Consider the following 24,370-nt stretch of genomic DNA (forward strand, 5'->3'; position numbering starts at 1 on the left):
TTCTACTTTGTACATTATCATCCACACAGCCATTAGCCACCTTTTAAACAATTTATTTAGTTATCCTATCTTTCAGGCTGCTTTTGGCTCTTTTACTAGGCCCTCACTGCTCCAGGCATGGGGCCATGCAGCCTAATAGAACCAACCAGAGCCCAGCTGTCTGTAGCCACAATAATGATGGCTATAACCGCTTCATCTGCCGCCGCTCCTGTCGGCGTTGTCGTTTTTCATTGTGCTCTGGTGCTGGGGATCCACTGTCTGCTGTGAACCAGGGGCCCAGCACATTTACCCACAAGAGGTAAAGGGCCCGGCCTGGAGCCTAGGACAGAAAGGGTAACTTGAAGCCAGTTGCAAAGACTAGCAGAGAATGGGGGTAGGGGGTTAGTACTTTTTTCTTCAGAAGCCCAGCCCTCCAGTCCACTTACCAGAAGCCAGAAAGACCAGATGTAAAGAGAGAAGCAGCTGAGCACCTGAACAATGGCTGTCAGCAGGATCACATCTTTAAGGTGCCTGTGGATAGAAGGAAGGCTGCCAAGGATAGTAGAATGACCCCAGTTCTGCCCCCTTCCATACTGTTCAAGTTGAAAGCAATTGTGAGTCTTGGGCTGTGTGGGCCCCAGCGCCCCAGCCCTGGGGCCGCTCACCTGGGCTGGCGATGGGGGACACTCACTCTGCCATGCCCTGCTCCATGTTAAGGTCCATGCCACCATCCATTAAGGACCCATCCTCAGAGAAGGCTGCTCGAGCCATCGAACTCATAGAATGGTAACTGGCCCCATATACTGCCAAACTAAAGCCCAGGGCCATCTGCAAAACAAGAAAAGAGTTTCAAAAGCTAGGCACAGACCCCCGTGCATTCATTTACTTTCCAGATGGGGAGATGTTATTTTAACTCTGGCACAGTGGCTGTGCTTTAATCTACTGCTATTTTAGCCAGCAGCTGCAACTCTGCAGTTACTGGCCTGCTTCCCTGGCTAGGCCACAGCCTTGGGGGAGTTCTGTTCCCACAGGCACCAGCTCTGCCACTGCCACTAAAGGTAGTTTTAACTAAATCTGTGTCATTCTAATTATAAGTAAGACTCAAGATTCAAAGACTAGGGTGAACACCTGTTAGCTAACCTCTCCCAAAGAGTCTCCTTCAGCTCTGCCAAACAACAACAAAAAAGCCACATCACTCCAAATCCCTCCCTACTCTTTTTGGTCCATCTCTCCATCTTCCAGATGTCCTCTGATGCTCTATGATTACTTTCTGACAACTAGCTGCTAGCTCAGCCTCCTGATCTAGGTTAATTGATTGAATATGCCCTAACAGGGATACTTACTTACCCAGGCCCAAAATGAGGCAGATGAATAGAAGAAAACCAAGGTCACAAGGCAGTATATGGCCTGCAAGCAAACACAGAATCAGGCTGGGGTTAAGAGCTACCCCCAATTATGGGCTTTCCTCAACTCTGACCAAGAATTGGGCCAGACTAAGAGGAAGAAACCAAGTGGTAGAAGGGCTCTGCTTCCTGAGTCACACAACTTGTACACTCATGTCAGTCCAGGAAAAGAAGCCTTGGGTACTGTGAGGACAGTCAAGCTCAATGGGACCCATTACTTCATTTGTCTTTTGTGTTGTGTTTTCCCCCTTCATTTCTTTATGTTTTACTTCTAATTCTAGTTCATACTTCCTCTGTGCCTGGCACCCTTTTTTTTTTTTTTTTTTTTTTTTTTTCCCTCAAGACAGAACTTCTTTGTGTAGCCTTGACTGACCTTGAACTTGCTCTGTAGATCAGGCTGGCATCAAACTCACAAAGATCTGCCTCCAAAGAGTGCTGGGATTAAAGGTGTGTGCTACCACTGACCAGCACCTGGCTACTTTTTAAAAAACGTTTTAAAATATATTTTATGCATATGAGTGTTTTGCCTGCATTTATGTATGCGCACCATGTGTCCATGTGTGTGCCTGGTACTGGATCTCCTGGAGCAGATGGTTATGAGCTACCATGTAGGTGCTAGGAATGGAACCCAGGTCCCCTGCAAGAGCAACAAGTGCTCTTAACCACTTAGCCCCTGGATACTTGGGGGGGGGGGTCGCATGCTGGTGATCAAACCTACTCAAGGGCTCTACCACTAAGCTATACTTTCTGTTCTCACTTCTGTTCTCACTTGGGACTTGAGTCTTGCTTTGTTGCTCATGTTATCCTTGAACACTCTGGCCTCGGTCTTCCAAGCAGCTAAAAGTACAGTTATGTACTACTATGGCTAGCTTCTCTCATTTCCCCTACTCATCCTCCCCCCACCCCTTTTTTTCTGAGATGGGTTTCTATGTAGACCAAAGCAAACTTCAAATTTCCCATCCTCCTGCTTCAGCCTCCCTAGTGCAGGAATTGCTGGCTTGTGATTCCATGCCTGGCTTCTCATTTCTTTACAACATTCTCTTTTGGTGCTTTGGCTGTCACTTACCAGCACTCCTAATCAGATAGGTCTCAGAACAGTGGAGCTATTAAAAAGCACAGAAAACACGAGGCAGGCAACTTACATTGGCACCCAGTATGATCCTCAGGTAAAACTTGAGAGTTTCTTTGTTCTCTTCGAATATCTGCTTCTTCCCTCTTGTACCCACTTTGCCTTTGGGCTGCAGAGGATGATGAGATGCTGTCAGAGCTTTTTGCCTCGATTCTCCTCAGTCCTCGTAGCAGCCTACTTATCTGCACCTCAGCAAGGTCCTTATCGTGCTTTGTCAAACCTAGCAATCCCTGAGATGCCTACCACTCTAGTCCATCCAACCCTTATAATCAGGACACCATCACTACCCCCAGCTATGATTGCCTAACGCTCTCCCTGAAACAGTACAATCTACGTTGATATCTTCTTTGTCTCTTCTGGTAAGGTTCAGCCTTTGGGCTGAGGACCTCTCCGGGGGAACTCCAGTAAAACTTAATGGCGTCCCTCTCCAGCCTATGGGGGAGTAGTTCAGACCTGAACTGACAACTGCGCCCCCCACCACCTACAGCAGTTCTGGCATATTCCTGCGCTGCTACCCTCCCCGCGTCCTACTCGCTCTAGCACAGTCCATTGGATGGCGCCCACCTCAGGCCCAGTGCCTTATGCCTTCCTGTTTTCACTTTTCCAACACCGGGAAAGCTCTGTCGGTGCGGATCCCGCCCTACCCACCCTCCTTACCGCCATGGTGCTATGCAAATATCCAGCCACGGAAACAAGGCCGAGTAACTGGAACTGCAGTCAGTAGCCACTACATCGGCAGCGCACGAACTTCCGGTACAGACCGAAGTCAGGATTCTGAACGGAAGTGGATTCCATTTCCTTCCCAGGTCCCGCCCCTAGAGGTGGTGCGACTACACTTCCCAGAAAGCCTTGCGTGGGGGCGGAGACGGCAGAGATGCGATGGCGGACTCACTGCCCCTGGAGGTGAGAGGAAGCGGTCCTCAGGCCTGGGTCGGGGACAGGCTCCGCCTTCGGGGTCCGGAGCTTTGGGGAAGGGCTGTCTGACAGCTCGCCCGGCACCTCCTGCCAGGCGGAAACGAGCCGCCCGGTGGATCCCAGGACCTGCAAACTCTGGGTAACAGCCCGCTTTGGGGCCGCTTCGACCCCTTCGGTTGGGATAACATCCTCTCCTTCCCCACTGGCCCCAGAAGATGGCTGCTCTGTCACCTCATGAGGACATACTCTTTACCTATCTCCTTTCCTTGAGATGGCCGTTCTCTCCCCGTCAGTTCTAGAAGATGTCCGCTCCACCATCCTTGAAGGGCAATCAATTTTTTCCAGGTGGCCCCTTGGAATGGTCGCTCCATTCCCCCGCCCCTCCCCCATCGTCCTCGCAGTTGGAAATAGACTGCTCCCTCCCCATCAATTATGGGGATAGAAACCGAGGTCTTTAATCTAAGACCCCTAGTAATGGCTGCCCCTGTATTTTTCACCCCATGGGATGTTTGTTCCATTAGCCCAGGGCAAAATTACTCTGCTCTCATGGGTAAGGAGATACCGATTTAGGCTTGTGTATTGTACCTTTTGTTTGTTTGTTTGTTTGTTTTGTTTTTCGAGAGAGGGTTTCTCAGTATTGCTTTGGAGCCTGTCCTGTCCTAGAACTCGCTCTGTAGAGCAGGCTGGCCTCGAACTCACAGAGACCCACCTGCCTCTGCCTCACGAGTGCCGGGATTAAAGGTGTGCATCAACACCCGGTGGTCTTGTACTTTTTTTTTTTTTTAAATCGCCCTCCATTTCTTTTGCCCTGGGCGTTGGCAGCCCCCTCCCATTACCCAAGAAAGTGAGGCTGCTTTCCCATAAGTCCTGGAATGTACCCTCTTATCATAAATAGAGCCTGGAATGACATCCTGCTCCCTTTTGGCCCCAGAAGTTATCCATTCATCCCTGTAAATCCCATGACCAGTAGTACTCACTCCCTTGGGTTCATGGGATGACCACTCCACCCTTATCTCTACCTCCTTTAATACTAGAGAGCCTATTCCTTTCACATCTTAATGAATTATGGATATCCCCATGAAGACATGCTTCCCTTTCTCTTTGCTCCCAAGGTTTATCATCCCATTAGCCCAGTCTTCCCTCTTAACCCCCTAGGGATGGGGGCTTGGTCAGTCTAGTCCCATCAACACTTTTCATGCCTCTCTTCTCTGGTCCTCGTCAGTCATTCTCCTCTCAATAATAATCTGCTTCATCTCCCACCCCTCCCCTGAGCAAACCTTTGGTGAAAGTAGAGGTAAAGGACTCTGCATTTTTAATCAAGTAAATATTGGCTGAATACTAGGCATCTAAAAAGAGAAGGAGAGAACACAGTGGGCTAGTGAAGTCACTACAGAAGGACTTCCCAGAAAGAGGTCCACATAAGGAAAAGAAAATAGACTTGCTGTATTGGTAGGGAGGACAGACTGGGGATGTTCTGAAACCAGCAGGCCCAACCAGATATGGAAGCCTGGCAAGTTGACCCAGGAGTGGGGATTTTGTTCTGAGATTATTGGGGAACCTGGAAGGCTTTCATCAAGGGTAGTGAAACTAGAAACAACGTTTTGGAAAATTAACTCTGTGACTATATAGAATGGATTTACAAGGATGAATGTAGAAACAAGTTGGCTGTAAAAGGAATCTAGCTGTAGGGGGGCAAATTTTGGATCTATTAAGCTGGTGAAGTTGCAATGGTAGAAATATTAATAACAGCATCTGACAACCACTTATGAACCATCTTGTCTCCATCAGACTGATCTAGATTATTTGTAAATGTCTTCATTTCATAATATAGAAACTGAAGCTCAGAAAATTCATGTACTTTGGAGGTACTCAACTGGAAAGCAATAGAGCTAAGATTTGATGACTGTGGGTTAGCCTTGCCTGAAACTTCAGCTTTGTGAGTAAAGAATGGAAGACCAGGCTGCGCAGTGGTGGTATACGCCTTTCATCCCAGCACTTGGGAGGCAGAGGCAGGCAGATCTCTGTGAGTTCCAGGATAGCTTGGTTTACAAAACTATACAGACAAACCCTGTCTCAACAAACAAACCAAAACAACAACAACAAAGAATGGAAGGACCCTGAGCCTAGGACCATCAGATTGGGAGTACAGTTGGCAGTAGCAATTTGGGTTGAGATAAAGGTTGAAAATTATTTGAGAGTAGGAGCCTATAGACAGTTGGTGGTATGAGACTAATGCTTGGTTAACACAACAATATAAAGCTATTAAATTGTTCATTATTCTTGTACAAGTAAACAAAATCAAAAAAATTTAAACGTGGGAGTCGTGGAGAATCCAGAAATAGGGCAATTACCATGGTAAAGGCCTAGAAAATACTGTTGTAGGACTTGAGGAGGGAAGATTCTAAAAGAAAAGGTCAGTTAGTAGGAAATTGTTCCTGGCCTCCCAAGTGACCCCCTGCTCAGTCCCAGATAGAGCCACAAACCTCTCCACGTGTAGACTCCTAGAGCATAGTTGAAAAGAAGAGTAGAGTCTCCCAAACTTGATGTGTTGTCCTACCTTCACAGCTAGCTGAGAAAACAAGCTGATAATAGAGAATGGAGAAAAAATAAGGTATCATGACTCACACTCACAATTCTATCACATGAGATATAATTCTACTAAGGCAGGAGAATGGAGGAGAATGGCTGTACCAGGTATAAGCCAGTCTGAGTACATAGTGAGTTTCAGGACAGCCTAGGATACATAGTGAAACCTGTCTAAATGAAAATTAAAAAAAAAAAAAAAAAGAGTAGCTTGTTCTAGATTATGGAAAATGTTGTGTTTTGTAACTTCTTAAAAGAACCTATTTAATCATTGCAGTTGCCATTTCACAGACAAAAACAAGGTTCAAGGAAGTCAGCTAGCCAAGTGGAAACTTGGACTAAGTTTGTCTGGCCTAGTGTCCAGGCTGTTTCTACCAAACTGGCCATGAATTTTGGTTTTTTTTACTTGGTAGAAGCCTGAACTCAGAAGTGGCTTATATTAGGTTCATTATCAGGAGATATGCCTGGAGATTGGAGAAGGGAAGTCAATATTACATGAAGCTTTGGATTCAAGATGGACTGGAAACCAGTGCTCAAATACCCTCAGACTCAGAGGTGTAGGTTCTAAAGGCCTTCTAGTTATAACAGCCCTCAAATACTGTATCTTTTTCCCTCAGATGCTCACATATATCCTGAGTTTCCTACCTCTGTCAGATCAGAAAGAGGCCTCCCTCGTAAATCGGGCTTGGTACTGTGCAGCCCAGAATGCCCTTCGGGAGGTAAGGTACCCACCTCACTTGGTTCATTATGAGTTGTCCTTTACTTCAACTTGCTCATGGCCCTGTTTATGCACTACCTACCCATCCATCCATCCATCCATCCATCCATCCATCCATACTCATGCATTAATACATACTAGCCTTGGGGTACAGAGCATGGGGTACATAGGTGAATAAAACCTAATCCACTTAAGGAACACATTGTCCAAAGAAGGAAAAAGACACCATGAATGATACTGTGTTCAGGTTTGTAGCACTCAATGATAAGGTGAAACGAAGATAAGGGCACCAAATGAGATCATCCAGTAGCACCAGGGAAGGTCTGAGAGTAGGATGAGAATGCATGTTGGTCTTCTAGAACTGGCATCAAGGTGTGGATGTTCTGAAAACAGTTACCAAATTTGAAATAACTGAATTGAGTTTTATTTGGGAGATGTGGTAGAGGAGACTAGAACATGGTTAAGATTGCAAGGTGGCAGATATGCCAGGTAACAGAGTTTGGGCTTTCTTCCAGTTACTGTTGTGGGGGCCTTTAAGACATGTGAAGGCAGACCTGCAAAGAGAGCTCAGAGGTTAAGAACACTGACTGTTCTTCCAGAGTTCCTGAGTTCAATTCCCACCAACTGCATGGTGGCTCACAACCATCTATAATGAAATCTAGTGCCCTCTTCTGGCATGCAGGTGTATATGAAGGCAAGATAACGTGTATGTAATAAATTAAAAAACAAAGAAATGTGAAGGCAGACAAGGGACAGTGTGATGTATGTCTTACAACTCCACAGTGGACCAGGGGGTGAGACTGAGTTTGGGGGGGGGGGATGAAATAGCCAGGAGGGGAATGCAGCAGACACCTGTACTATTTGAAAGACAAGCAATGATCTTATGTTAATATGATTTAATTTTTTTCCTCATTAGCACTTTAGCAATTTTATTCTTTATCCACTTTACTGGTAGGGTCTTAGTAATTTGCTTGCCCATTTTTAATGAACTTTTTATACATTAAAGATTACTTACATATGTGTTAATATATATGTTTGCTTTCCTTTTATTTGTAGATGTTTTATTTATGAGATAGAGAAATTAAACTTCTACGTTATTGATTTTTTTCCTTTCTTTCTTCCATGGTTTTTTAAAAGATCCCTTGCCCTCCAGAGATTTCATCAGTGCATACTCATATTTTTATTCTTTAAAAAAAAAAATACAACTGATTTCTAGAGTAGTAATTGACTCAACAAAACTAAATTATTTCTGTTTTATGGCTTTAATGCTTTGTTTTGTTTTGTTTTTTTATTTTATTTTATTTTTGGAACAGGGTCTTACAGTGTAGCCCAGGTTATCCATGAACTACCAACCTCAGCCTTCTAAGTACTTAGATTACAGGCATGAGCCACCACACCCAGATTGGCTTTAACTTTTATTGGTGAGATTTATGTTTTGTTCATGAAACTTATTTTAATTTATATGATAAGGTATGAAGCTGAACTGTTTGGTTTTCAAATAGTTCCTATATCATTCTATCTAATCTCCCATTAGGTTGGAAACCTCCTCTGTTACATATCAAATGTGTATGTGTTTAGTAGAGCCTGTTGTTGGATTATCTATCTGGTGTCATAAGTCTTAATGTCTAAAGGAATTTTATTTAGAGTGTGAACTATCCATAAGGCAAGACTCAGTTGATAATTGAATATCTATGTGAGAAATTCAAGAGGAAGGTATGGGTAATAAATGATGACTCAGGTGTAATTAAAGAATGAGTAGGAGCTAGGCGAGTTGGTGGCACTCACCTTTAATCCCAGCACTTGGAAGGCAGAGGTAGGTAGATCTCTGTGAGTTTGAGGCCAGCCTGGTCTACAGAGCTAGTTCCAGGACAGGCTCCAAAGCAATGCAGAGAAACCCTGTCTCAAAAAAAGAAAGAGTAGGGCAGGGAATGTAACTCAGTGGTAGAGTACTGACTAAAAGGTACAATGCCTTAGGTTTGAAAGGTACAATGCCTTAGGTTTGATCCCCGGAACTGGAGGGGGGGGGAAATGGATTGAAATAAAGCCCCAAATCTGAGTACCTCCATCCCAGGGAAAAGTGTAACAAACAGAGGAACAGTAGATCAAGACTGGGGTTTGTTGACTGCTAGCCTAGCTCCAGGTTCAGTGAGACTGTGTCTCAGGGGAATATAAGACAGAGTGATAGAACAGGACATTTAATGTCGTCTTCTGGCTCCTGCCTGTGTGCATCCTTGTTCCACACTCAATATACCACATATTCATGTACCAGAGAAAGAAAAAAGAAGATTTATTGTCCCATAGGATGAGGTACAGTGTGACAGAGAGCACATGAAAGAGGACAAGATTGTACATGTGTTTGTGCTGTTAGGTAGAACAAGGCAAGGAAAATCTACTCTGGGTCTGTCTTTTGATAACTCCAGAGACCAATGAAAAACAGGCTGAAAGGCAAGAGGAGAGCCAGGGGGCATATTGGAAGCAATGACAAGGTTAATGGCTACAGCCCTTCCTAGCAGGTGACATGGTAAAGAGGATGCTGTGAGAGAAGCTCCTACATGGTAGTGACTTGCTGGAGGGGAGCTGAGACCAGGAGTGAGTGATTCTGGCAGGAAGGAGTAAACAAATGAGGTAAAGAGGAGCTAAATGGCCTGACATTGAGTGTCTCCTCATATTTCCCAGGGAAAAACTAGAAAGAGAAAATCTGGAGAGATGAGAAGAAGTGCTGTAGCACTCAGGAGACTGAGGCAGGAGGATTGCTGTGATCACAAGGCTACATAGTGAATTCAAGGCTGGCTTGCACTGCATAGCCAGACCCTCTCCCCAAAAAACAAACCAAAAACCATTGTCTGTGGCTCCTGAGGAAAGCCCAATAGAAAGACAAACATGCCCAGCAGTGGTGGCACACTCCTTTAATCCCAGCACTCGGGAGGCAGAGGCAGGTTGATCTCTGTGAGTTTAAGGCCAGCCTGATCTACAGAGTGAGTTACAGGAGAGCCTCCAAAGCTACAGAGAACCCTGTCTCAAAAAACAAAAACAAAAAGAAAAGAAAGACAAAAACAGGCTTCCCATGAGATGAAGTGGGACCAGTTCCGTAAACTAGAAGAAAGGACTGTCAGAACCAAAAGATCAGGAATCAGAGGTAGGGCTTCTACCAGGAGCCCGCTAGCAAACAAGAAGGGACTTCCCTTCCCAGCTGATGGCTTACAGGCCCTCTCTTTCTCTTCCTTCCTTCCTTGCTTCCTTCCTTCCTTTCTCCTTTCTTTTTTCTTCCTCCCTCCCTCCCTTCCTTTTAAACATTTATTTTGTATGCAATGTTCTTTTGCCTGCACACCAGAAGGGGGCACCAGATCTGATTATAGATGGTTGTGAGCCACCATGTGGTTATTGGGAATTGAACCAGGACCTATGGAAGATCAGCCAGTGCTCCTAACATCTGAGCCATTTCTCTAGCCCAAAGGGTAGGCCATTTCTAAGAAAGCTAGGTGAGTAGAAGCTTTTGCAGCAGGCTTAGAGCAGGAGAAAATGGTGAGCTAGGCAAAGCTATAGATACACAGGCGTCTAGGGCCCTACTTCTACTTCACCATTATTGTACCCCAGAGAGCAGTCTACAGAGCCTGTCCTGTAGGGCTCAGGGTTAAGCAGATGGGGAGCAGCAGGCATTGGCACCAGCCACTAATACTATGGAAGGTAGTAGTCAACTACAGCAAAGCTGGAACTCAGTCTTCCCAAGCCAGGCTAGGAGACCTGGACTATGTAACTTCTGATCCTTCCTGTCCTCCCCATTTTGTTCACTTTCCTAGTGTATCCCAAATAATGAAGCAGGGAAAGGCAGTGCCCCCACATGCTCCCAAGTTCTGCCTAGTGCCCTGGAAGTCCTGGGTGACCACCACTGGATTGGTCACTGTGGAGAAGTTCAGATTCTTTCCACCGCTGCCCTCCTGTCCAAAGTATTTAACTCTCTCTAGAGACCAGGACCTTTGAGTATCAGAGTTGTATTTCACTGCAGTTTTCTAAAAGGAAAACAAGAGCCTTAGCTTTTGGATCCCTGTACTAAGCAGAGGGAAGCATGTCTCTCTTAGATAGCTCTCCAAGCCTGTGCTCAAGCCTGTTGTCTCACTGTGAGGCTACACTAGGTACTGTAAAGCCCTGACCTCCCACAGTCAAGGAGCAATTGTTGTTTTTAGAAGTGGGTACTTAAATGACTGCAGTTGCTCATAAGATGCCAACATGGGGAAAGAAGGCCAAGGACTTGCTTGCTGAGCTAGAGCAGGTACCCTTCCAGTCCTCCCTCAAACCTCCAAAAACAGTGTCTTAGGGCTTGGAAAAGGCCAAAGTCCTGGACCCAGGAGCCCCAGTGCACCTGCCCTTTAAAAAAGTAAATACTCGTTTTTTACATTAAAAAATAAATGTAAAGGACTGTTCTTTGTTCCCTACAGTTCCATTCAGCTGACCTCAGAGCAGGTTAACCATTGTGTAAAGAGCTCAAGGCTGCCTGGCATGGCTAACAATAACAATGGGTCAGGGGTCACCAGGGATGTGGCTGGGCTGACTACTTGCCTAGCCTGTACTCAGCACTGGGCTTAATTCCCAGTATTACATAAAGTCAATAGCAATAATGCATGCCTGTAATCCCAGCACTTGAGGGGTGGAAGCTAATGAGAAGTTCAAGGTCATCTCCTGCTACATAGCAACTTCAGGGACAGCCTGAGCCATGTGAGACCTTGTCTCAAACAAACAGTAGGGGCCAGGTATGGTCTCAAGTCGCTCTGCCCTGGTAGCTGGAAATCCTCTGGTCCAGACCCTGCCTATTTGTCTTGTGGCTGCCAACTGTGGACTGCACTCTAGGGTGATTGCCAGTGCTATCTCTTGGCTGTTTGTCTCCCTTGTTCACAGAGAGGTCGTGCTTGTAGCTGTTAGCACAGAAGCCCTATGGCTCTTAGGCTCCTAAGCTACATGAGTGGTGGGGGCAGGCACTGCCTGGTCAACTGAGCTGCTCATAGCTCGTCCAGCTCTAGTTTATTCAGCATCAGACTGATCCACGTGGTGTGCAGGACTTCTCAGTGGCTGGAGACTGCTTTCACTTTTCTTCCATAGCCTTCAGATCTTTTGATCTCTTTTCCCCACCCCTTCACACTGGGAACTTCCTCCAGTTACCCTTAAATCTGAGAGAGGAACATGGACCTTGGGAGTCTCCACTATCCTATGACAAGGGGATCTAAAGGAGACCTGAGTGAGTGTTCCTCTTGCAGGGAGCAGGAAGCAACCACAGTCTAGAAGTAGGATCAGGAAGGGGATTGCAGGGACTCCTGGGAAACACACCATGAAGTGGTCCTGATTTTTTTATTTTTTATTGAAACAGGGGTTTTATGTAGCCCATCCTGGTCTTAACTTGCTATGTAGCCAAAAATGACCTAGAACTCCTGACCCTCCTGCTCCTATTCCTCAAATACTGATTCTATAATAATGGGCGTTGAACATAGGGCTTTGTGCTAAACAACCAACTACTCTACCAGTTGAGCTACATTCTCAGCTCACTAGTTCTTGCCTCTTACTATCCTCCTTCCCACCATGGCAGTCATGGTGGCTGTTTCTGCTGAGGAAGAAGCCAGGCTGTTTCCCCCATACGCAGGGATGGGTTATATGTTGGCCGGGAGGAGAGTGTGTGCTGCTAAGATTTTGCAGAATTGCCTGCTGCATGTCAGTGCTGCCTTTTTCATGTCCTATTGGTGCTGTTCTGAGGGAAACAGACAGAGAACAGTGGTGTTTTTGTTGTTGCTGACAAGGGTAAGTGTTTTCCAGAACTCAGCTTTCTCTCATCAGAACCATGTTGATTGTAAAACTAAAGCCTTCTTAAAGAACCACTTTCCTGCTACACCTAGGCAACAGGTGGGAAATTGGACTAGGTGGGTTGTTTTTTGTTTTTGTTTTTTTTCTGAAGATCTAACTTGGCTTCACACATTCTAGTTAAGCACTCTCCTACTAAGCTGCATCCTGATCTAGTGGATAGGATTAATGAAGTCCAGTTGTCCTCTTTCCCGCTACAGATCTATTCCATACAGATTGTATTGACTTCCCCTTAATTCCTTTTGGCATGACATCGGGAAGGTTCTATGAAAATATTTCCCTTAGTTGGGTTCTCCCAAACTGCTGTCTAAGCCATCATATTGCCACATCTTAAACCTGCCCTTGACTCCTGGGTTGCACCCCTACTCCAACCATGAACTGCTTCACGAACTGCTTGTTTTCTCCCAAGCAAGTCCAGCTTAACTTCCTTGGCTTCTCTGGGACTTATTATATTAGGTCTTGCCATCTGCAGAGATGTGCTACAGGTGTTCCAGGCAGCCCCACATGGAATGCACACACACACACACACACACGTTTATACACACCTCTGCTCACATAACCATTTTTGAAGTATTGATAGGCTTGAGGCACTCAGGCTACCAGGTGACTAGACCTAGGCGTTTATTTCAGACCTCTGGTACCTGGATCACAAGAAGCTGAGTAACACCTGCTTCGCTTGTGCTTTTCCAGTCCTGGAAGTGCTGGTTATATTCTCTAGGAAGTTGGAGCAGCTGGCTGCTTAGCTAATGCCAAGATCCTGGCTGGGTCCACAGATCTCAAGATCTGAGACTGCAAAAGATTATGATCCAGCATTCTTTGTCCTCACATTCCATGAAGGCATCATGGGTGTCCTGTATGTAGGTCACAGCCCTCCTGTGTTCAGTGTGCTAACTCCCCACTCTGTCCTTACCCCTCTGTGGACATCTAGTATTGTCCTTCACTCACCTTCCTGCTGGCCCAATAGTCATTTCCTTCCAAATTCCAGCATGGTTTGCCTTCCTGCTTCCCACTTTGTTTCTCTTCCCAGCGCCTACTTCCTGCCTACATCCTCCTTAGCTACACATGACATACACAGCAGGGTTGGGTGCTCATTATAGAAGGGCCTTTCTTGACTGTCTTCAGACTCTGAGAAATCTAACCTCAGGCCTGCTGCTACCCTATAGACAAATGTGCGGTACAACATTCCTGTGTCCTCTGCCTCACTCTCGGCCATCAAGAGCTTGGGCCTCAGGGGCATTTCATGCATCAGCTTGACCAATCTGGATGGCTCACCAGCTTCGCACCAGGTACTGCAGTCTGTTGCCTACCACTTAGGCCCACACCTGGAAAGCTTATGCCTGGGTGGGGGCAGCCCCACAGAGGCATCCTTCTTGGCCCTGATCCTGGGATGCCCAGTCCTGCGCACCCTTGATCTCAGTGGCTGCAATAGTCTCTTTACATCAGGCACTCTGCTGGCTCAGCCTGAGACAGCGCAGTGTGTCCGAAAGGCACTGAGTGGCCTTCGTGATCTTAGCCTGGCTGGCCTGCGTGACCTGACTGACCTCAGCTTCAACCATCTCAGCAGTTGTTTCCCCAGTCTGGAGCGCCTCTCCTTGGCCTACTGCCACCTTACCTTTGAGTTAGGACCAACCTGGGGCTCCATTAGCCCCCAGGTTTCCTCTCCCTCCCAGCTTTCCTTCCATAACCTGCTACAGTTCATCAAAGAACGAGCTGGTAGGCTGCGTGCCCTAGACCTCAGTGGTACTGGCTTGCCACCTGAGGCCCTGCAAGCCCTGGGCCAAGTGACTGGACTGCAGCTGGAGGAGCTGAGCTTGCACAGTTGTAGAGATCTCTCCTCAGAGGCTGTGGCTGCCCTGTGCCACCAGCAGCCTGGCCTTACTTCCCTGGACCTCAGTGGCTGCTCAGAACTAACTGACAGGGCACTCTTGGCTGTGAGCCGAGGCCTACGACACCTTCGGCACTTGAGTCTGAGGAAACTACAGCGACTAACTGATGCAGGTTGTACAGCCCTGGGCTCCCTGCATGAATTGCAGAGCCTGGACATGGCTGAGTGCTGTCTGGTGAGCGGTCGGGAACTGGCCCAGGTCCTAGGATCAGTTCATAGAGCTCCACCTGCACTGACTTCCCTCAGGCTGGCTTACTGCTCTTCACTGAAGGTGAGTTACTTTCCCTCCCTTCCTGTCTAGGACACCTGGGGGAGCTAGGCCTATGGCCTCAGGGAGTTTGTATCCTAGGATTTGTAGTTAGAAATGGGTTGTAGTCAAGAGGGGAACAGCAGCTTAGATAGATAATACAGTGGCACATGCCCTCTCTACTATCCTCAGTGGCCTGATTTATGAAGTGATCCTACACTGTAAATGATTCTGGAGCGGGGAAGCCTAGAGAAAAGGAGTGATAGAAAATGTGACAGAGGGAGTGGCACACACCTTTAATCCCAGGACTCAGGAGGCAGAGGCAGACAGATCTCTGTGAGTTCGAGACCAGAGTGAGTTCCAGGACAGCCAGGGCAAAAACAAAACAAAAATGAAAGAACAAAAGCTTAGCAGGCATGGTCCCCACACCTCTAATCTCAGAGGCAGGCAGATCTCTGAAATCACAGGAGGGCTACACAGAGAAACTCTTGTCTACAAAACAAAAACAAAAACAGTTGAAGGTTTTCTATTGCACTGCACTGAAGAAGATAATCAGTAGGCAGAGCCTTGGTGTGGGTTACTTGAGAGCCTTAAAATCGCCTCTTGGCTGAAGTTAAGTCCTTCATAGGGCTGGCTCAGCATTGCCCATGTGGGTGGCATTCCTGTCTGAAAATGTCAGTTGGTCCCTCTTTAGTGGGTTATCCCTTTAATCTATTACTATGAGAAGAGCATTGCAAATCTAAAACCTATTTCAACTTCATTCCTGGCAAACACTCCTCCCCTAACAACTCCTTGGCCAGTGTCTCTTAGCAGCTACCAATCCTCATGTTCTCATGCCTCCACAGCTCCCTCTGAATCTATACCCAGATTGTCTGCTCTGTTTTTAGCTCCTGCTGCCCTCAACTTCTCATGGTGGTGGCAGCCCTAATGCTTCAGGTTCAAATCTAGAGGAAGCATATCTGATTGGTTCACCTGTGAGCTCCTGGCCCTGTGGGCTGTGATCAGTGTTGCCCCAGCCATCATTCCAGCAGAGCTGAGAACACAGGCATAGCATTTGCCTTGGAAATATCTACCAACATCCTTCCTTGTATCACATGTAGTAATTTTGGCCTTTCAGCAACCTCCTCTAGGTCTCCCACCCTTAAAGCCCACCCTGTTTACTCCAAACCTTCACAACCAACACAGCAACCATGTTGCTCTCAAGCCTAGAGGCACAAGCTGCTGCTCCTTTTCTTTTGTCCTTCTCCTAGGATGCCTCAGTGCTCTCCATGATCCCAGCACTGGGCCCGAGCCTCAAAGTGCTAGACTTGTCTTCCTGTGTGGCCCTCACTAACCAGACCATGCAGGCCATCTGTACCTACCTTATTCACCTGTCAGTCCTGCGCCTGGCTTGGTGCAAGGAGCTCCAGGACTGGGGGCTTTTGGGACTGAAGGAGCCAAGTGAGGAAGCTGTGTTAAGTCCCCAGGTATGGGATTCTTGAAATTGGGGAGGGTGAGATGACCTTGATCTCAGATGCCCTCTGCACTTGGTGAATTTTAGCAAACAAAAACATATGAAGAACCTGAGAAGCAGGGGTTTCTTCCCACAGCTACCCCAAGAGGTGGAATATCAGGCCCTAGACCCTCAGGAGCCTAATTCTGAGCCACAGGGCTCCTCCCTGCTCATGCTTCAGGCCCTGCAGGAGTTGGACCTCACAGCCTGCAGCAAGCTGACTGATGCCAGTTTGGCCAAGGTGTGAATAAGCTGAGGATTGGGGCCAGTGCTAGGAGGTTGGGCCAACCCACTGTTCTTGGAGTCCCTTTTTCTTTGGTTTCTGGTAGAAGCAAGGAACCGGGAAGGGGCCCAGGCTGTGAGTTCCAGTGCCATTTTTATATCCCTGTTCTTGCAGGTGCTCCAGTTCCCTCAGCTGAGGCAGTTATCGTTGAGCCTATTGCCAGCACTTACAGACATGGGCTTGGCAGCTGTGGCTAGGGGCTGTCCCAGTCTGGAGCGCTTGGCATTGAGTCACTGCAGCCACCTCAGTGATGAGGGATGGACCCAGGCAGCCAGGTTCTGGCCAAGGCTACAACACCTCAACTTGTCCAGCTGCAGTCAGCTCACAGAGCAGTGAGTGTTTGATGGCATTGCATTGAGCCACAATTGCATGGGCTGGGAGTGGGTCTTAACACCAGTTCAGGCAGTCATCCCATGGCCTCCTTACAGAACTCTGGATACCATTGGGCAGACATGCAAGCAGCTTCGAGTGTTGGATGTAGCCATGTGTCCTGGTATCAACATGGCAGCTGTCAAGCACTTTCAAGCACAGCTGCCTCAGGTGACCTGCATCCAGTCCCGCTTCGTGGGAGGGGCTGACCTGACCTTAACACTTTGAGGCCAGGTCAGTAACTATCCCTGAAGCTTATCTTCCTTGGCCAGAATAGCCCTAGCCCAGGCCTCTGGACCGTTTGCCCCACTACCTCCTACTTTCCCCTGCTCTAGAACCTTTTCTAAGACTCAGGATGGAACCAATCCAGGATACTTGCAGCTCCAATGTACCCCAAAGATGGCAGCAATCTCTTTCCAGCTACATGTTGCTGCCATAGGCCTTGCTCTAAAGGTCAGGCCCACAGGGGAGCTGGGCCTGGTGCTGAGGAAGGTCAGACTCTGCCAGCCTACTACTCAGACCTAAAGCCTTTGTTCTGCCTGCTCCCCATGGGATTTCTTACAACCCTCCTGAGCTTTAGCATTCAATCTACCGACTTCATTGTAAACCCAAACCAGATTAAAAATTGCAGATTTTGTTTTCTCTGATCTTCTCAGACTAAAGAGGCTCTTCCTCCTCCATCCCAGTTAACACAAAGCCCATCCCCCACCCCCACTGACTAAATTTGGAAGCCCTGGCTTTCTTCACATGGGAGATTTTGGACACCTTTCCCAGCACAACCCTTCTGGACATGCCCTACTGCAAAGGCACTGGTCCTAACCAGACCCAGGAGCAACTGTTTACCAGATTCTTACGCTGTCTTAGGATAGGGTAAGAAATATGACAGCATCTGTGAGAAGGAGATCATAAGTGGTCATATAGTCCAAACCCTCTGAACAATGGCAATGACTTCTCAAAAGCAGCTCTGAAGTAGTCTCTCCAGTCCATCCTCTGTGTGTCCCCATACTTTGCTTGTTTATCAGTTCTAGAAGCAGCTAACCTGAAGCCACTGTGCTTCCTGTTGGAATTTAGAAGCGCTCCCAATCATCAAACTTGATAGGGAGGCAACTAAGCCAGTATGAAGGGACAGCCCGGTATGTAGGAGATGCATGAACAGAGAATTAGCACCTGGGGCAAGGAATCTAGGGCAGCAATGAACTTAGAGGGTCAAGGAAGGCATCAAGGCAGTGAACATGGCAGAAGGAATCATAGAGGTCAGATGGGCAGACTGGGGCTTGTTCTGGTATGGTGTTGTAGGCCCCAATGGGATACAAGGAGGATGCTATTGTGGCAACAGGAATCCTGAAGACCAAAAAGAAGGACTAAAACATGTCTATGCAACTTACCAGTTCAATTCAGTACTCAATCATAGTAACCACAATAATAGAACAGTAGTGTGATATTGAACAATATAAGATGTATCTTAGTTACTGTTCTATTGCTGTGATGAAATACTATGACCAAGGTACTTGTAAAAGAAGGTACTTAATTGGGGGCTTGCTTACAGATTCAGAGGATTAGTCCATGACTGTTATGGTGAGGTGTATGATGACAGGCAGACATGGTGCCAGAGCAGTAACTAAGAGCTTACTTACATCCTGATTCATAGGCAGCAGGCAGAGAGAGGGCCCTTTGAAACTTCAAAGCCCACTCCCAGTGCAAACCTTCTCCAACAAGGCTACAACTCCTAATCCTTACCAATCAGTTCCACTAAATGGGACCAAGCATTCAAATCTATGTGCCTATGGGGGCCATTCTCAATCAGACCACCACAGGGTTTATGTATGAGTATATAACCATATTGAATTTACAGTGTTGGAATGGCAGCTATTGAAATGACCAGAGGAGCATGACTAGAAGCCGGAAGTCAGGGGGTTATTGCCAAGATGGTGGTAGCATGGACAAGTACTGAGAATTGGCTGTATTGGGACACTAACTGTAACTGGGACCCCTACCCTGTTTCCAACTTAAACTCAAAAGTCTATTCTGAGTGTAGTAGCAAGGCATGGACATTCTGAAGATTGGAGTTGTAGTTGGGTTGTTTTTTGTTGCTGTTGTTTTGTTTTTTGTTTTTGTAGGGCCAAATGTTTTGCTAACACTTTCTCCAAAGGAAATGGCATTTAATCAATTTTAAGGCAAAGCACTGACAAATAGCATGTTAAACATAGTATTTGAGAAGTAATCAATGGTATGTAGAAGTTACTCAGGGTAGTGGTAGCTTTTAGCCTAATCTGTGGGGCCCTGGTTTGCTGGATTATTTGTCTTAGGAGCTTTTGGAGTTTGTGACTGTTACCTCCAACTAGACGACCTACTATGTCTTAGCACTTCTATCCCTAGACTCTGGCTTGTCTGTATCACCACCTCATATATGATCATGACTGATGATCTCCTGTGCCGATCTACCCCTTTGGAGTTAACAGCCTTCTCCTAAGCTTTGCATCTCTCCTTCATGCCTCTCATCAGAGGTTTCTGCATCCCATGGAGGACAAGGGCCAGGGCCATGCAAGGTAGGGAAATGAGTACAGACTATCAGGAACCTTCTGAAAGCATGGCTTCTAGACAGACCCCTGTTGCTGATGCCCAGGAAGGTGTTCATTTGGGCAGTATATTATGCCCTGCTACTTCCCGTGTCAGTTGGCCGACATTCCAATCTCTTCTTTGGCTGCTACCTCAGATAACAGGTCATCCCTCTCTTCATGTCTAAAACTGAGGATGATAAAGACTTATTTCAAGAAGGGCAATAGTCACTACCTGTCTCCACCCAACACCAGCCTTGCAAAGGTGGCTAGCTGTCTAAGTGTGTGGTCTTGCCTGGTGCCCTTACATCATTTACTGTGTTTGAAAACATGTCCATGTTTATCAACAGGCTTAGCCCACAGGTTCAGAGCTGATTTGACACATACCTACAAGCCAAGCTAACTTTATTTCTGCTAGAGGCTCTGTTGGTCAGATTGTCTATGCTTTTTACCCATCTTTATGGTTGCTCCAGAAACACCAGCTATCGCCCATGGCCAACTTGAGTCAAGGCTCAGTGATGCTGAAGTCATAGCAGAAGTTAAAGTTGGTAGGGGGTGGGGGGACTGGGGGAGGCTGCTCGGGAATGGGCACATTCTCCAGTTCCAACAGCCGCAGCTTGGTCTCCATAGTAAGCAGCTGCTCCAGGTCTAGTCGAGTCTGCTCACTGCCCATGGTGTTGCCCAGCAGGGTACTCAGCCCATCTGTCCACAGGTAGAACTAGGGGTGGACAGGGCCAGCTCTATGAGTGTTTGTTTATCTGTTCCCCCTGCCCAAATGCCCAACAGCCAAGTCCAGAAACTTACATCCCGTTTGGAAGGGGCAATGAAGTTGAGGTATGCTTCTTCTTCTCCATGGTCATAGCTGATGGAGAAAGCCAGCTCATAGAGGTCCTAGGAAAGTGAGAGCAAGGACACTGAGTAGGGGACAGGCAGAGATGGATAGGAGGGGTGGAACCTCTGACCCTACCACAGTCACCTTGTTCTGCTTCCCAGAGCCCTTCTCCCGGACATGGGGGCAGTCCTTGCCCATTAGGAGTGCCCTGATGTCTGTCACAGGGACTGTAGAAAGAAGATTTGACTGACTACTGTGGTCTAAGGCTGACCCAAGATACGGGGCATCTAGGGAGAAAGAAAATAGGTGTAGGAGCCCAAGCCTTGCCCTCCTTACGCTGTTCAGGTAGACTCTCTAGGGTGGGTGGGTTGGCACCCTCCTCCACATCCCCATACTGCAGCACTTTGTGGTTGGGGGATAAACAGCAGAACCACAGCTTGTCTGCCGAAAGGGAAGAGAGGAGTGATGAGGGGGACTCTGAAACCAAACACCCCCCAACACACATGCACACAACACCTTTAGCCCATTCAGAGACCCTGGCGCCTCCGGCTGCTGATCTTTCGGAAAAGCATTCCCTCACAGAGTCGGAGCAAACGCTGCTGTCGAATCAGGCTCATGAGCTCTGGCTTCAGCTTCTCCCGCAACTCACTGAATGGAGAGTGGGGATTATTAACCAGGGCTTACCTGGAGCATGATCCACAGGGCACTGGGGAAGGTGGGGATCGAGACTACAGAACCCTACCAACTCACAGTATAGGAGGAGCCAAAGTGCCTTCCTGGTGCAACCGTTCTGTCTGCCGCAGCCTCAACACTTCCCCATAAGTGAGAACGTTCACTTTAGTTCGGAAGAGCTCTAAGGAGGTGGGCTTCAGAGCCAGCGTCCGGGCTAGCTGCTCCCGAACCACCTGCATTACCTAGGACCACCCAAGTGTAGGACCTATGTTTAGGAACCCTTTCCAGAAGCACCCCATGGCCTTGCTACTCCCGCTCCACCCACCTTGTCAAAATCCTCCTGTGTCGCCCGCATTTCCTTCCAGGTCTTATTCAGCAGCTGGATGGCCACACAGAAGAGCTCATGGAAACTATGGTCTTGGCTGAAGAACATGGGTGAGAAGTCCTGGGCTGTCTCGGAGCCTGGAGCGGGGGGGCAGGAGGGGCTCAGGGAGAAAGTGTCTACAGCCCCTGGCCCTCTCTGCCCTTCCGTCCCCTGACCCCAAATACCCTGGATCTAGCTAAACTCACAGGGCTCCCCAACATGGAGCAGCTCACACAGCAATACTGTCAGCTGGATGCTGCTCTTGGCAAAGGGGCACTCATGCTTGTCCTCTCGGCTACTATTCTCCAACACGAACTAAGGCAGTGGGAATAGAGAATGGCAACAGGGTCTTCATGGAGTCCCTGATGGGGCTGAGCTGCTGCCATGCCTCTTGCCCCACTATTACTAACCCGACTGTATGCACTAGGTGCATGTCTGGAGAAGTAGAGCATGTTGTCCAGGGCCAACAGACCAGGGGGCACACGCTCCAGATCCTGGGCTGGGTTGCTGTTCTAGAGATGGGAGTGCAGGCAGCTCAGGAAGGGCCACAGTCCTAGAATAACTGTAGTCTGGGTTGAGGTTTGGGTGGAACTAAGGTGGGGGTCACTCACAGAAAAGCCTAGCTTTCGGAACTCTCGAATACAGAGAGAACGGCGGCGGTCAGCACTCAGTGCTGTGCCCAAGGACTCCCCCTCTGGTTCAAAGGCTGCCTGCCGCAGGGCCTGCAGTTGCTCCCGTTGTTCCTGGAGTTAGTGGGGAGGAGCATGTCAAGATCATAGATTCAAAACACAATTGTAGGTAACACTCCAGCCTTTGCACCTGTGTACCTGGCTGTAGGGGTCAAGTGGTGTGCGCATACGTGGCTCCAGTAACCCCAGTGTAAGAGCCTGCAGCACATACAAGTGGTGAGCCATCTCATCGCCCATGGGTGCCGCACTGTGGATGATATTCTGGAAGACAGCCATGTTTGCTTGAGTAAGAATCACTGGGAAAGGAGGATCTAGGAGAGGGTCTCCCTGGCCTGGTCCATCCTACCTTGTAGATGAATTGGCGAAGATTCCTCTGCCATAGGTAGTCAAGCATGTGCTGCAATGGTGAGAAGGGGTTTAGATGATTTTGCTTACATCCACACCCCCCACATCCCCACATCCCCCTCGCTGTTTTTCATTCAGGCACCCTGGACAGAATGCTTACCTTACGTTCAGCAATGCTGGCCCCCTGCAGCAGGGCTGTCAGCAATGCCATAGCCTTGGTTTGCAGCTGTTGGTTCATTCTATGGCAAGAAGAGGGGCAGGCTCAACCCTACATCTAGAGTCCAGTTCTGCTTCCCCTATTCATACTGTACCCCAGATGCTTACACCTGCAAGTGTACCAGCAATCTATCCAGTGGCACCTCATTCTTCACCAGCTGGCCCAGGGCAGGACTGCTCAAAGTCACACTCTCCAGCAGCCTGAGGGCCAAGGGCTGCACAGAGGCATCCATCAGGTTCATATTCACATAAGATACCACCTGTAAGTGTTAGTGGGTGTCATTACCATTCACAAAGGCTAGATGCATGGGCACTGTTCCACTGCCCCTGGAAGAGAACACACACCTTCCTGACAAAGGAGATGCTGAGTGTTTCCCAGGACACAACACCGTGTTCCATGAGCTCCAAGAAAGCCCTTAGACCAAGGGCCAGCATCTCCCCTAGACTACAGAGAACATCTGGGGATGAGTAGGTTCAGACCAAGATCCCCAAGCCCTGTTATGTCCCCTAATCCACCACAGATGCCCCTATGCTCACTCATCCCCGTTTTCAATGATGGTACTCAGTCTCTGAAGCCCATCACGGCTGATGACCTCCTGGGCAAAGGTCATGTCCGAGGCCAATGGAACCAGGTTTTTCAGGGCTTGATAGCACCCTTCACGACTTGTACTCTGCAGCCCGCCCAGCAGTTGCTGGGCCTCCATGTCCTAGCAGCAGTAGAGGAAAGATGAAGTGGTTAGACAAGAATGTTACCGGAACTTAAAGTGTGATAGCCTGGGTGTCCACTAGGTGGGGCACTAAGGAGCTGGGGCCACCAGACCCACAGCAGAGGCCATACTAGGCAGCAAAGGGACCCAGAGAAGAGGGCTGAAAGAGGCATTACTGGGGCAGTGCTCAGGCACAGGATGCTTCCATTCTTGATCTCCATGCGGTTCTGGAGGAAACAGCAGAAAGGAGCGAAGTTAAAGAGGGCTCTGAGAAATGGACAACTGCATCATCTATTGGGGTCAGTAAAAGAATTCACATTCAGAGCAGGGAGAGTAAATACATTGAATCAAAGCCAGGTGGGTTAAAGGGACCCTGCACAGTGTGGGGCTGGGAGAGGACTCACATTCTCTGTGATGTATCTCTTGTGCCCATCAGCAAACTTTAGGGCATAGCGCTCAGAGTGAGTCAAGTTCCACCTGTGGGGCAGGAAGCTCAGGGAAGGAAGTCCAGGGTCGTCTCTCCCACCTGTCCCTCCCCCTCCCCCACTTTTGCCAGGGCACTTACGCATCGCACACCTCCTTCACCACAGTGGCCAGGGGCTTTGCCTGCAAGTGGAGTTGTCACTCAAGGCGCTAGGGTAGGGAGTTGGGATGAAGGACTTCTAAGGGGTGGTCTGGGCTGGCCCGAGGGAAGAGGAACAACCCAGAAGTGGGAGGTGGAGTTCGGACAGTCCCATTGACCTGGTCCAGCTGGATAAGCTGTGGGATGGCGTCAGACTTCTGAACAGCGATCTTCACCACGTTCCTCGGGGGCGCCATAGTTCTGCCGCTGTGGCCGGCACTGAGCACAACCGTGCCACCTCCTGCCGAGGGTGCACCTTGTCTGGGGACTAGGAGGATCTCCCAGTCTAAAGCCTGGCTTTGGCGGCCTGCACTCAGTCAGGTGTCCACTCTTGATCTGGCTCTGAGGCCTTCCCAAAGGAGCCTGTTAGTTCCGGGTTAATCTCAGGGGTAGGAGGGTAGGACCCAGCCTGCCCTGACCCGTTCCGCCCCACTGAGAAAGCTTGGCCCCGCCCCACGCCAAGGTGCAGCCGGTGGAGACTGGGAGGGCAGGCATCCTACACAGCAGCCACACCTCCCATTCCA

The 24,370-nt window shown here is 48.3% G+C and overlaps 3 protein-coding genes across 12 annotated transcripts; 1 reads left to right on the plus strand and 2 right to left on the minus strand.

Moving 5' to 3' along the window:
• Positions 1-37: 37 nt before the first annotated feature.
• Positions 38-3,281, minus strand: Tmem208 (transmembrane protein 208). Its single transcript, XM_051201334.1, has 6 exons — positions 3,169-3,281; positions 2,525-2,620; positions 1,327-1,386; positions 671-807; positions 426-510; positions 38-319 (listed from the first exon to the last, which is right to left on the minus strand). The coding sequence occupies exons 1-6, from the start codon at positions 3,172-3,174 to the stop codon at positions 182-184; spliced, it is 522 nt and encodes a 173-aa protein (XP_051057291.1). The 5' UTR covers positions 3,175-3,281; the 3' UTR covers positions 38-181.
• Positions 3,282-3,297: 16 nt separating this feature from the next.
• On the plus strand, positions 3,298-17,480 carry LOC127234408 (F-box/LRR-repeat protein 2). 10 transcript variants are annotated; one of them, XM_051201327.1, is made up of 9 exons: positions 3,357-3,414; positions 6,627-6,728; positions 13,259-13,425; positions 13,732-13,854; positions 14,012-14,724; positions 15,951-16,166; positions 16,290-16,433; positions 16,590-16,807; positions 16,904-17,480. In XM_051201327.1, the coding sequence occupies exons 4-9, from the start codon at positions 13,809-13,811 to the stop codon at positions 17,070-17,072; spliced, it is 1,506 nt and encodes a 501-aa protein (XP_051057284.1). In that variant the 5' UTR covers positions 3,357-3,414; positions 6,627-6,728; positions 13,259-13,425; positions 13,732-13,808; the 3' UTR covers positions 17,073-17,480. The 10 variants fall into 10 exon arrangements, with proteins under 10 accessions (XP_051057280.1, XP_051057277.1, XP_051057276.1 ...); XM_051201328.1 differs by having other exon boundaries at positions 13,259-13,421; positions 13,713-13,854; XM_051201325.1 differs by having other exon boundaries at positions 13,259-13,421.
• A 2,307-nt stretch (positions 17,481-19,787) lies between these two features.
• On the minus strand, positions 19,788-24,298 carry Elmo3 (engulfment and cell motility 3). Its single transcript, XM_051201318.1, has 20 exons — positions 23,966-24,298; positions 23,790-23,830; positions 23,629-23,701; positions 23,401-23,451; positions 23,055-23,224; positions 22,863-22,962; positions 22,626-22,777; positions 22,462-22,540; positions 22,303-22,353; positions 22,095-22,217; positions 21,879-22,010; positions 21,678-21,779; positions 21,474-21,582; positions 21,229-21,365; positions 20,982-21,145; positions 20,767-20,879; positions 20,568-20,672; positions 20,376-20,458; positions 20,204-20,290; positions 19,788-20,117 (listed from the first exon to the last, which is right to left on the minus strand). Exons 1-20 carry the CDS (start codon positions 24,041-24,043, stop codon positions 19,905-19,907), a joined length of 2,163 nt encoding a protein of 720 aa, XP_051057275.1. The 5' UTR covers positions 24,044-24,298; the 3' UTR covers positions 19,788-19,904.
• Positions 24,299-24,370: the final 72 nt, after the last annotated feature.

Source organism: Phodopus roborovskii, unplaced genomic scaffold, assembly GCF_943737965.1.
Source record: "Phodopus roborovskii unplaced genomic scaffold, PHOROB, whole genome shotgun sequence".
Taxonomy (NCBI): Eukaryota; Metazoa; Chordata; class Mammalia; order Rodentia; family Cricetidae; genus Phodopus; species Phodopus roborovskii.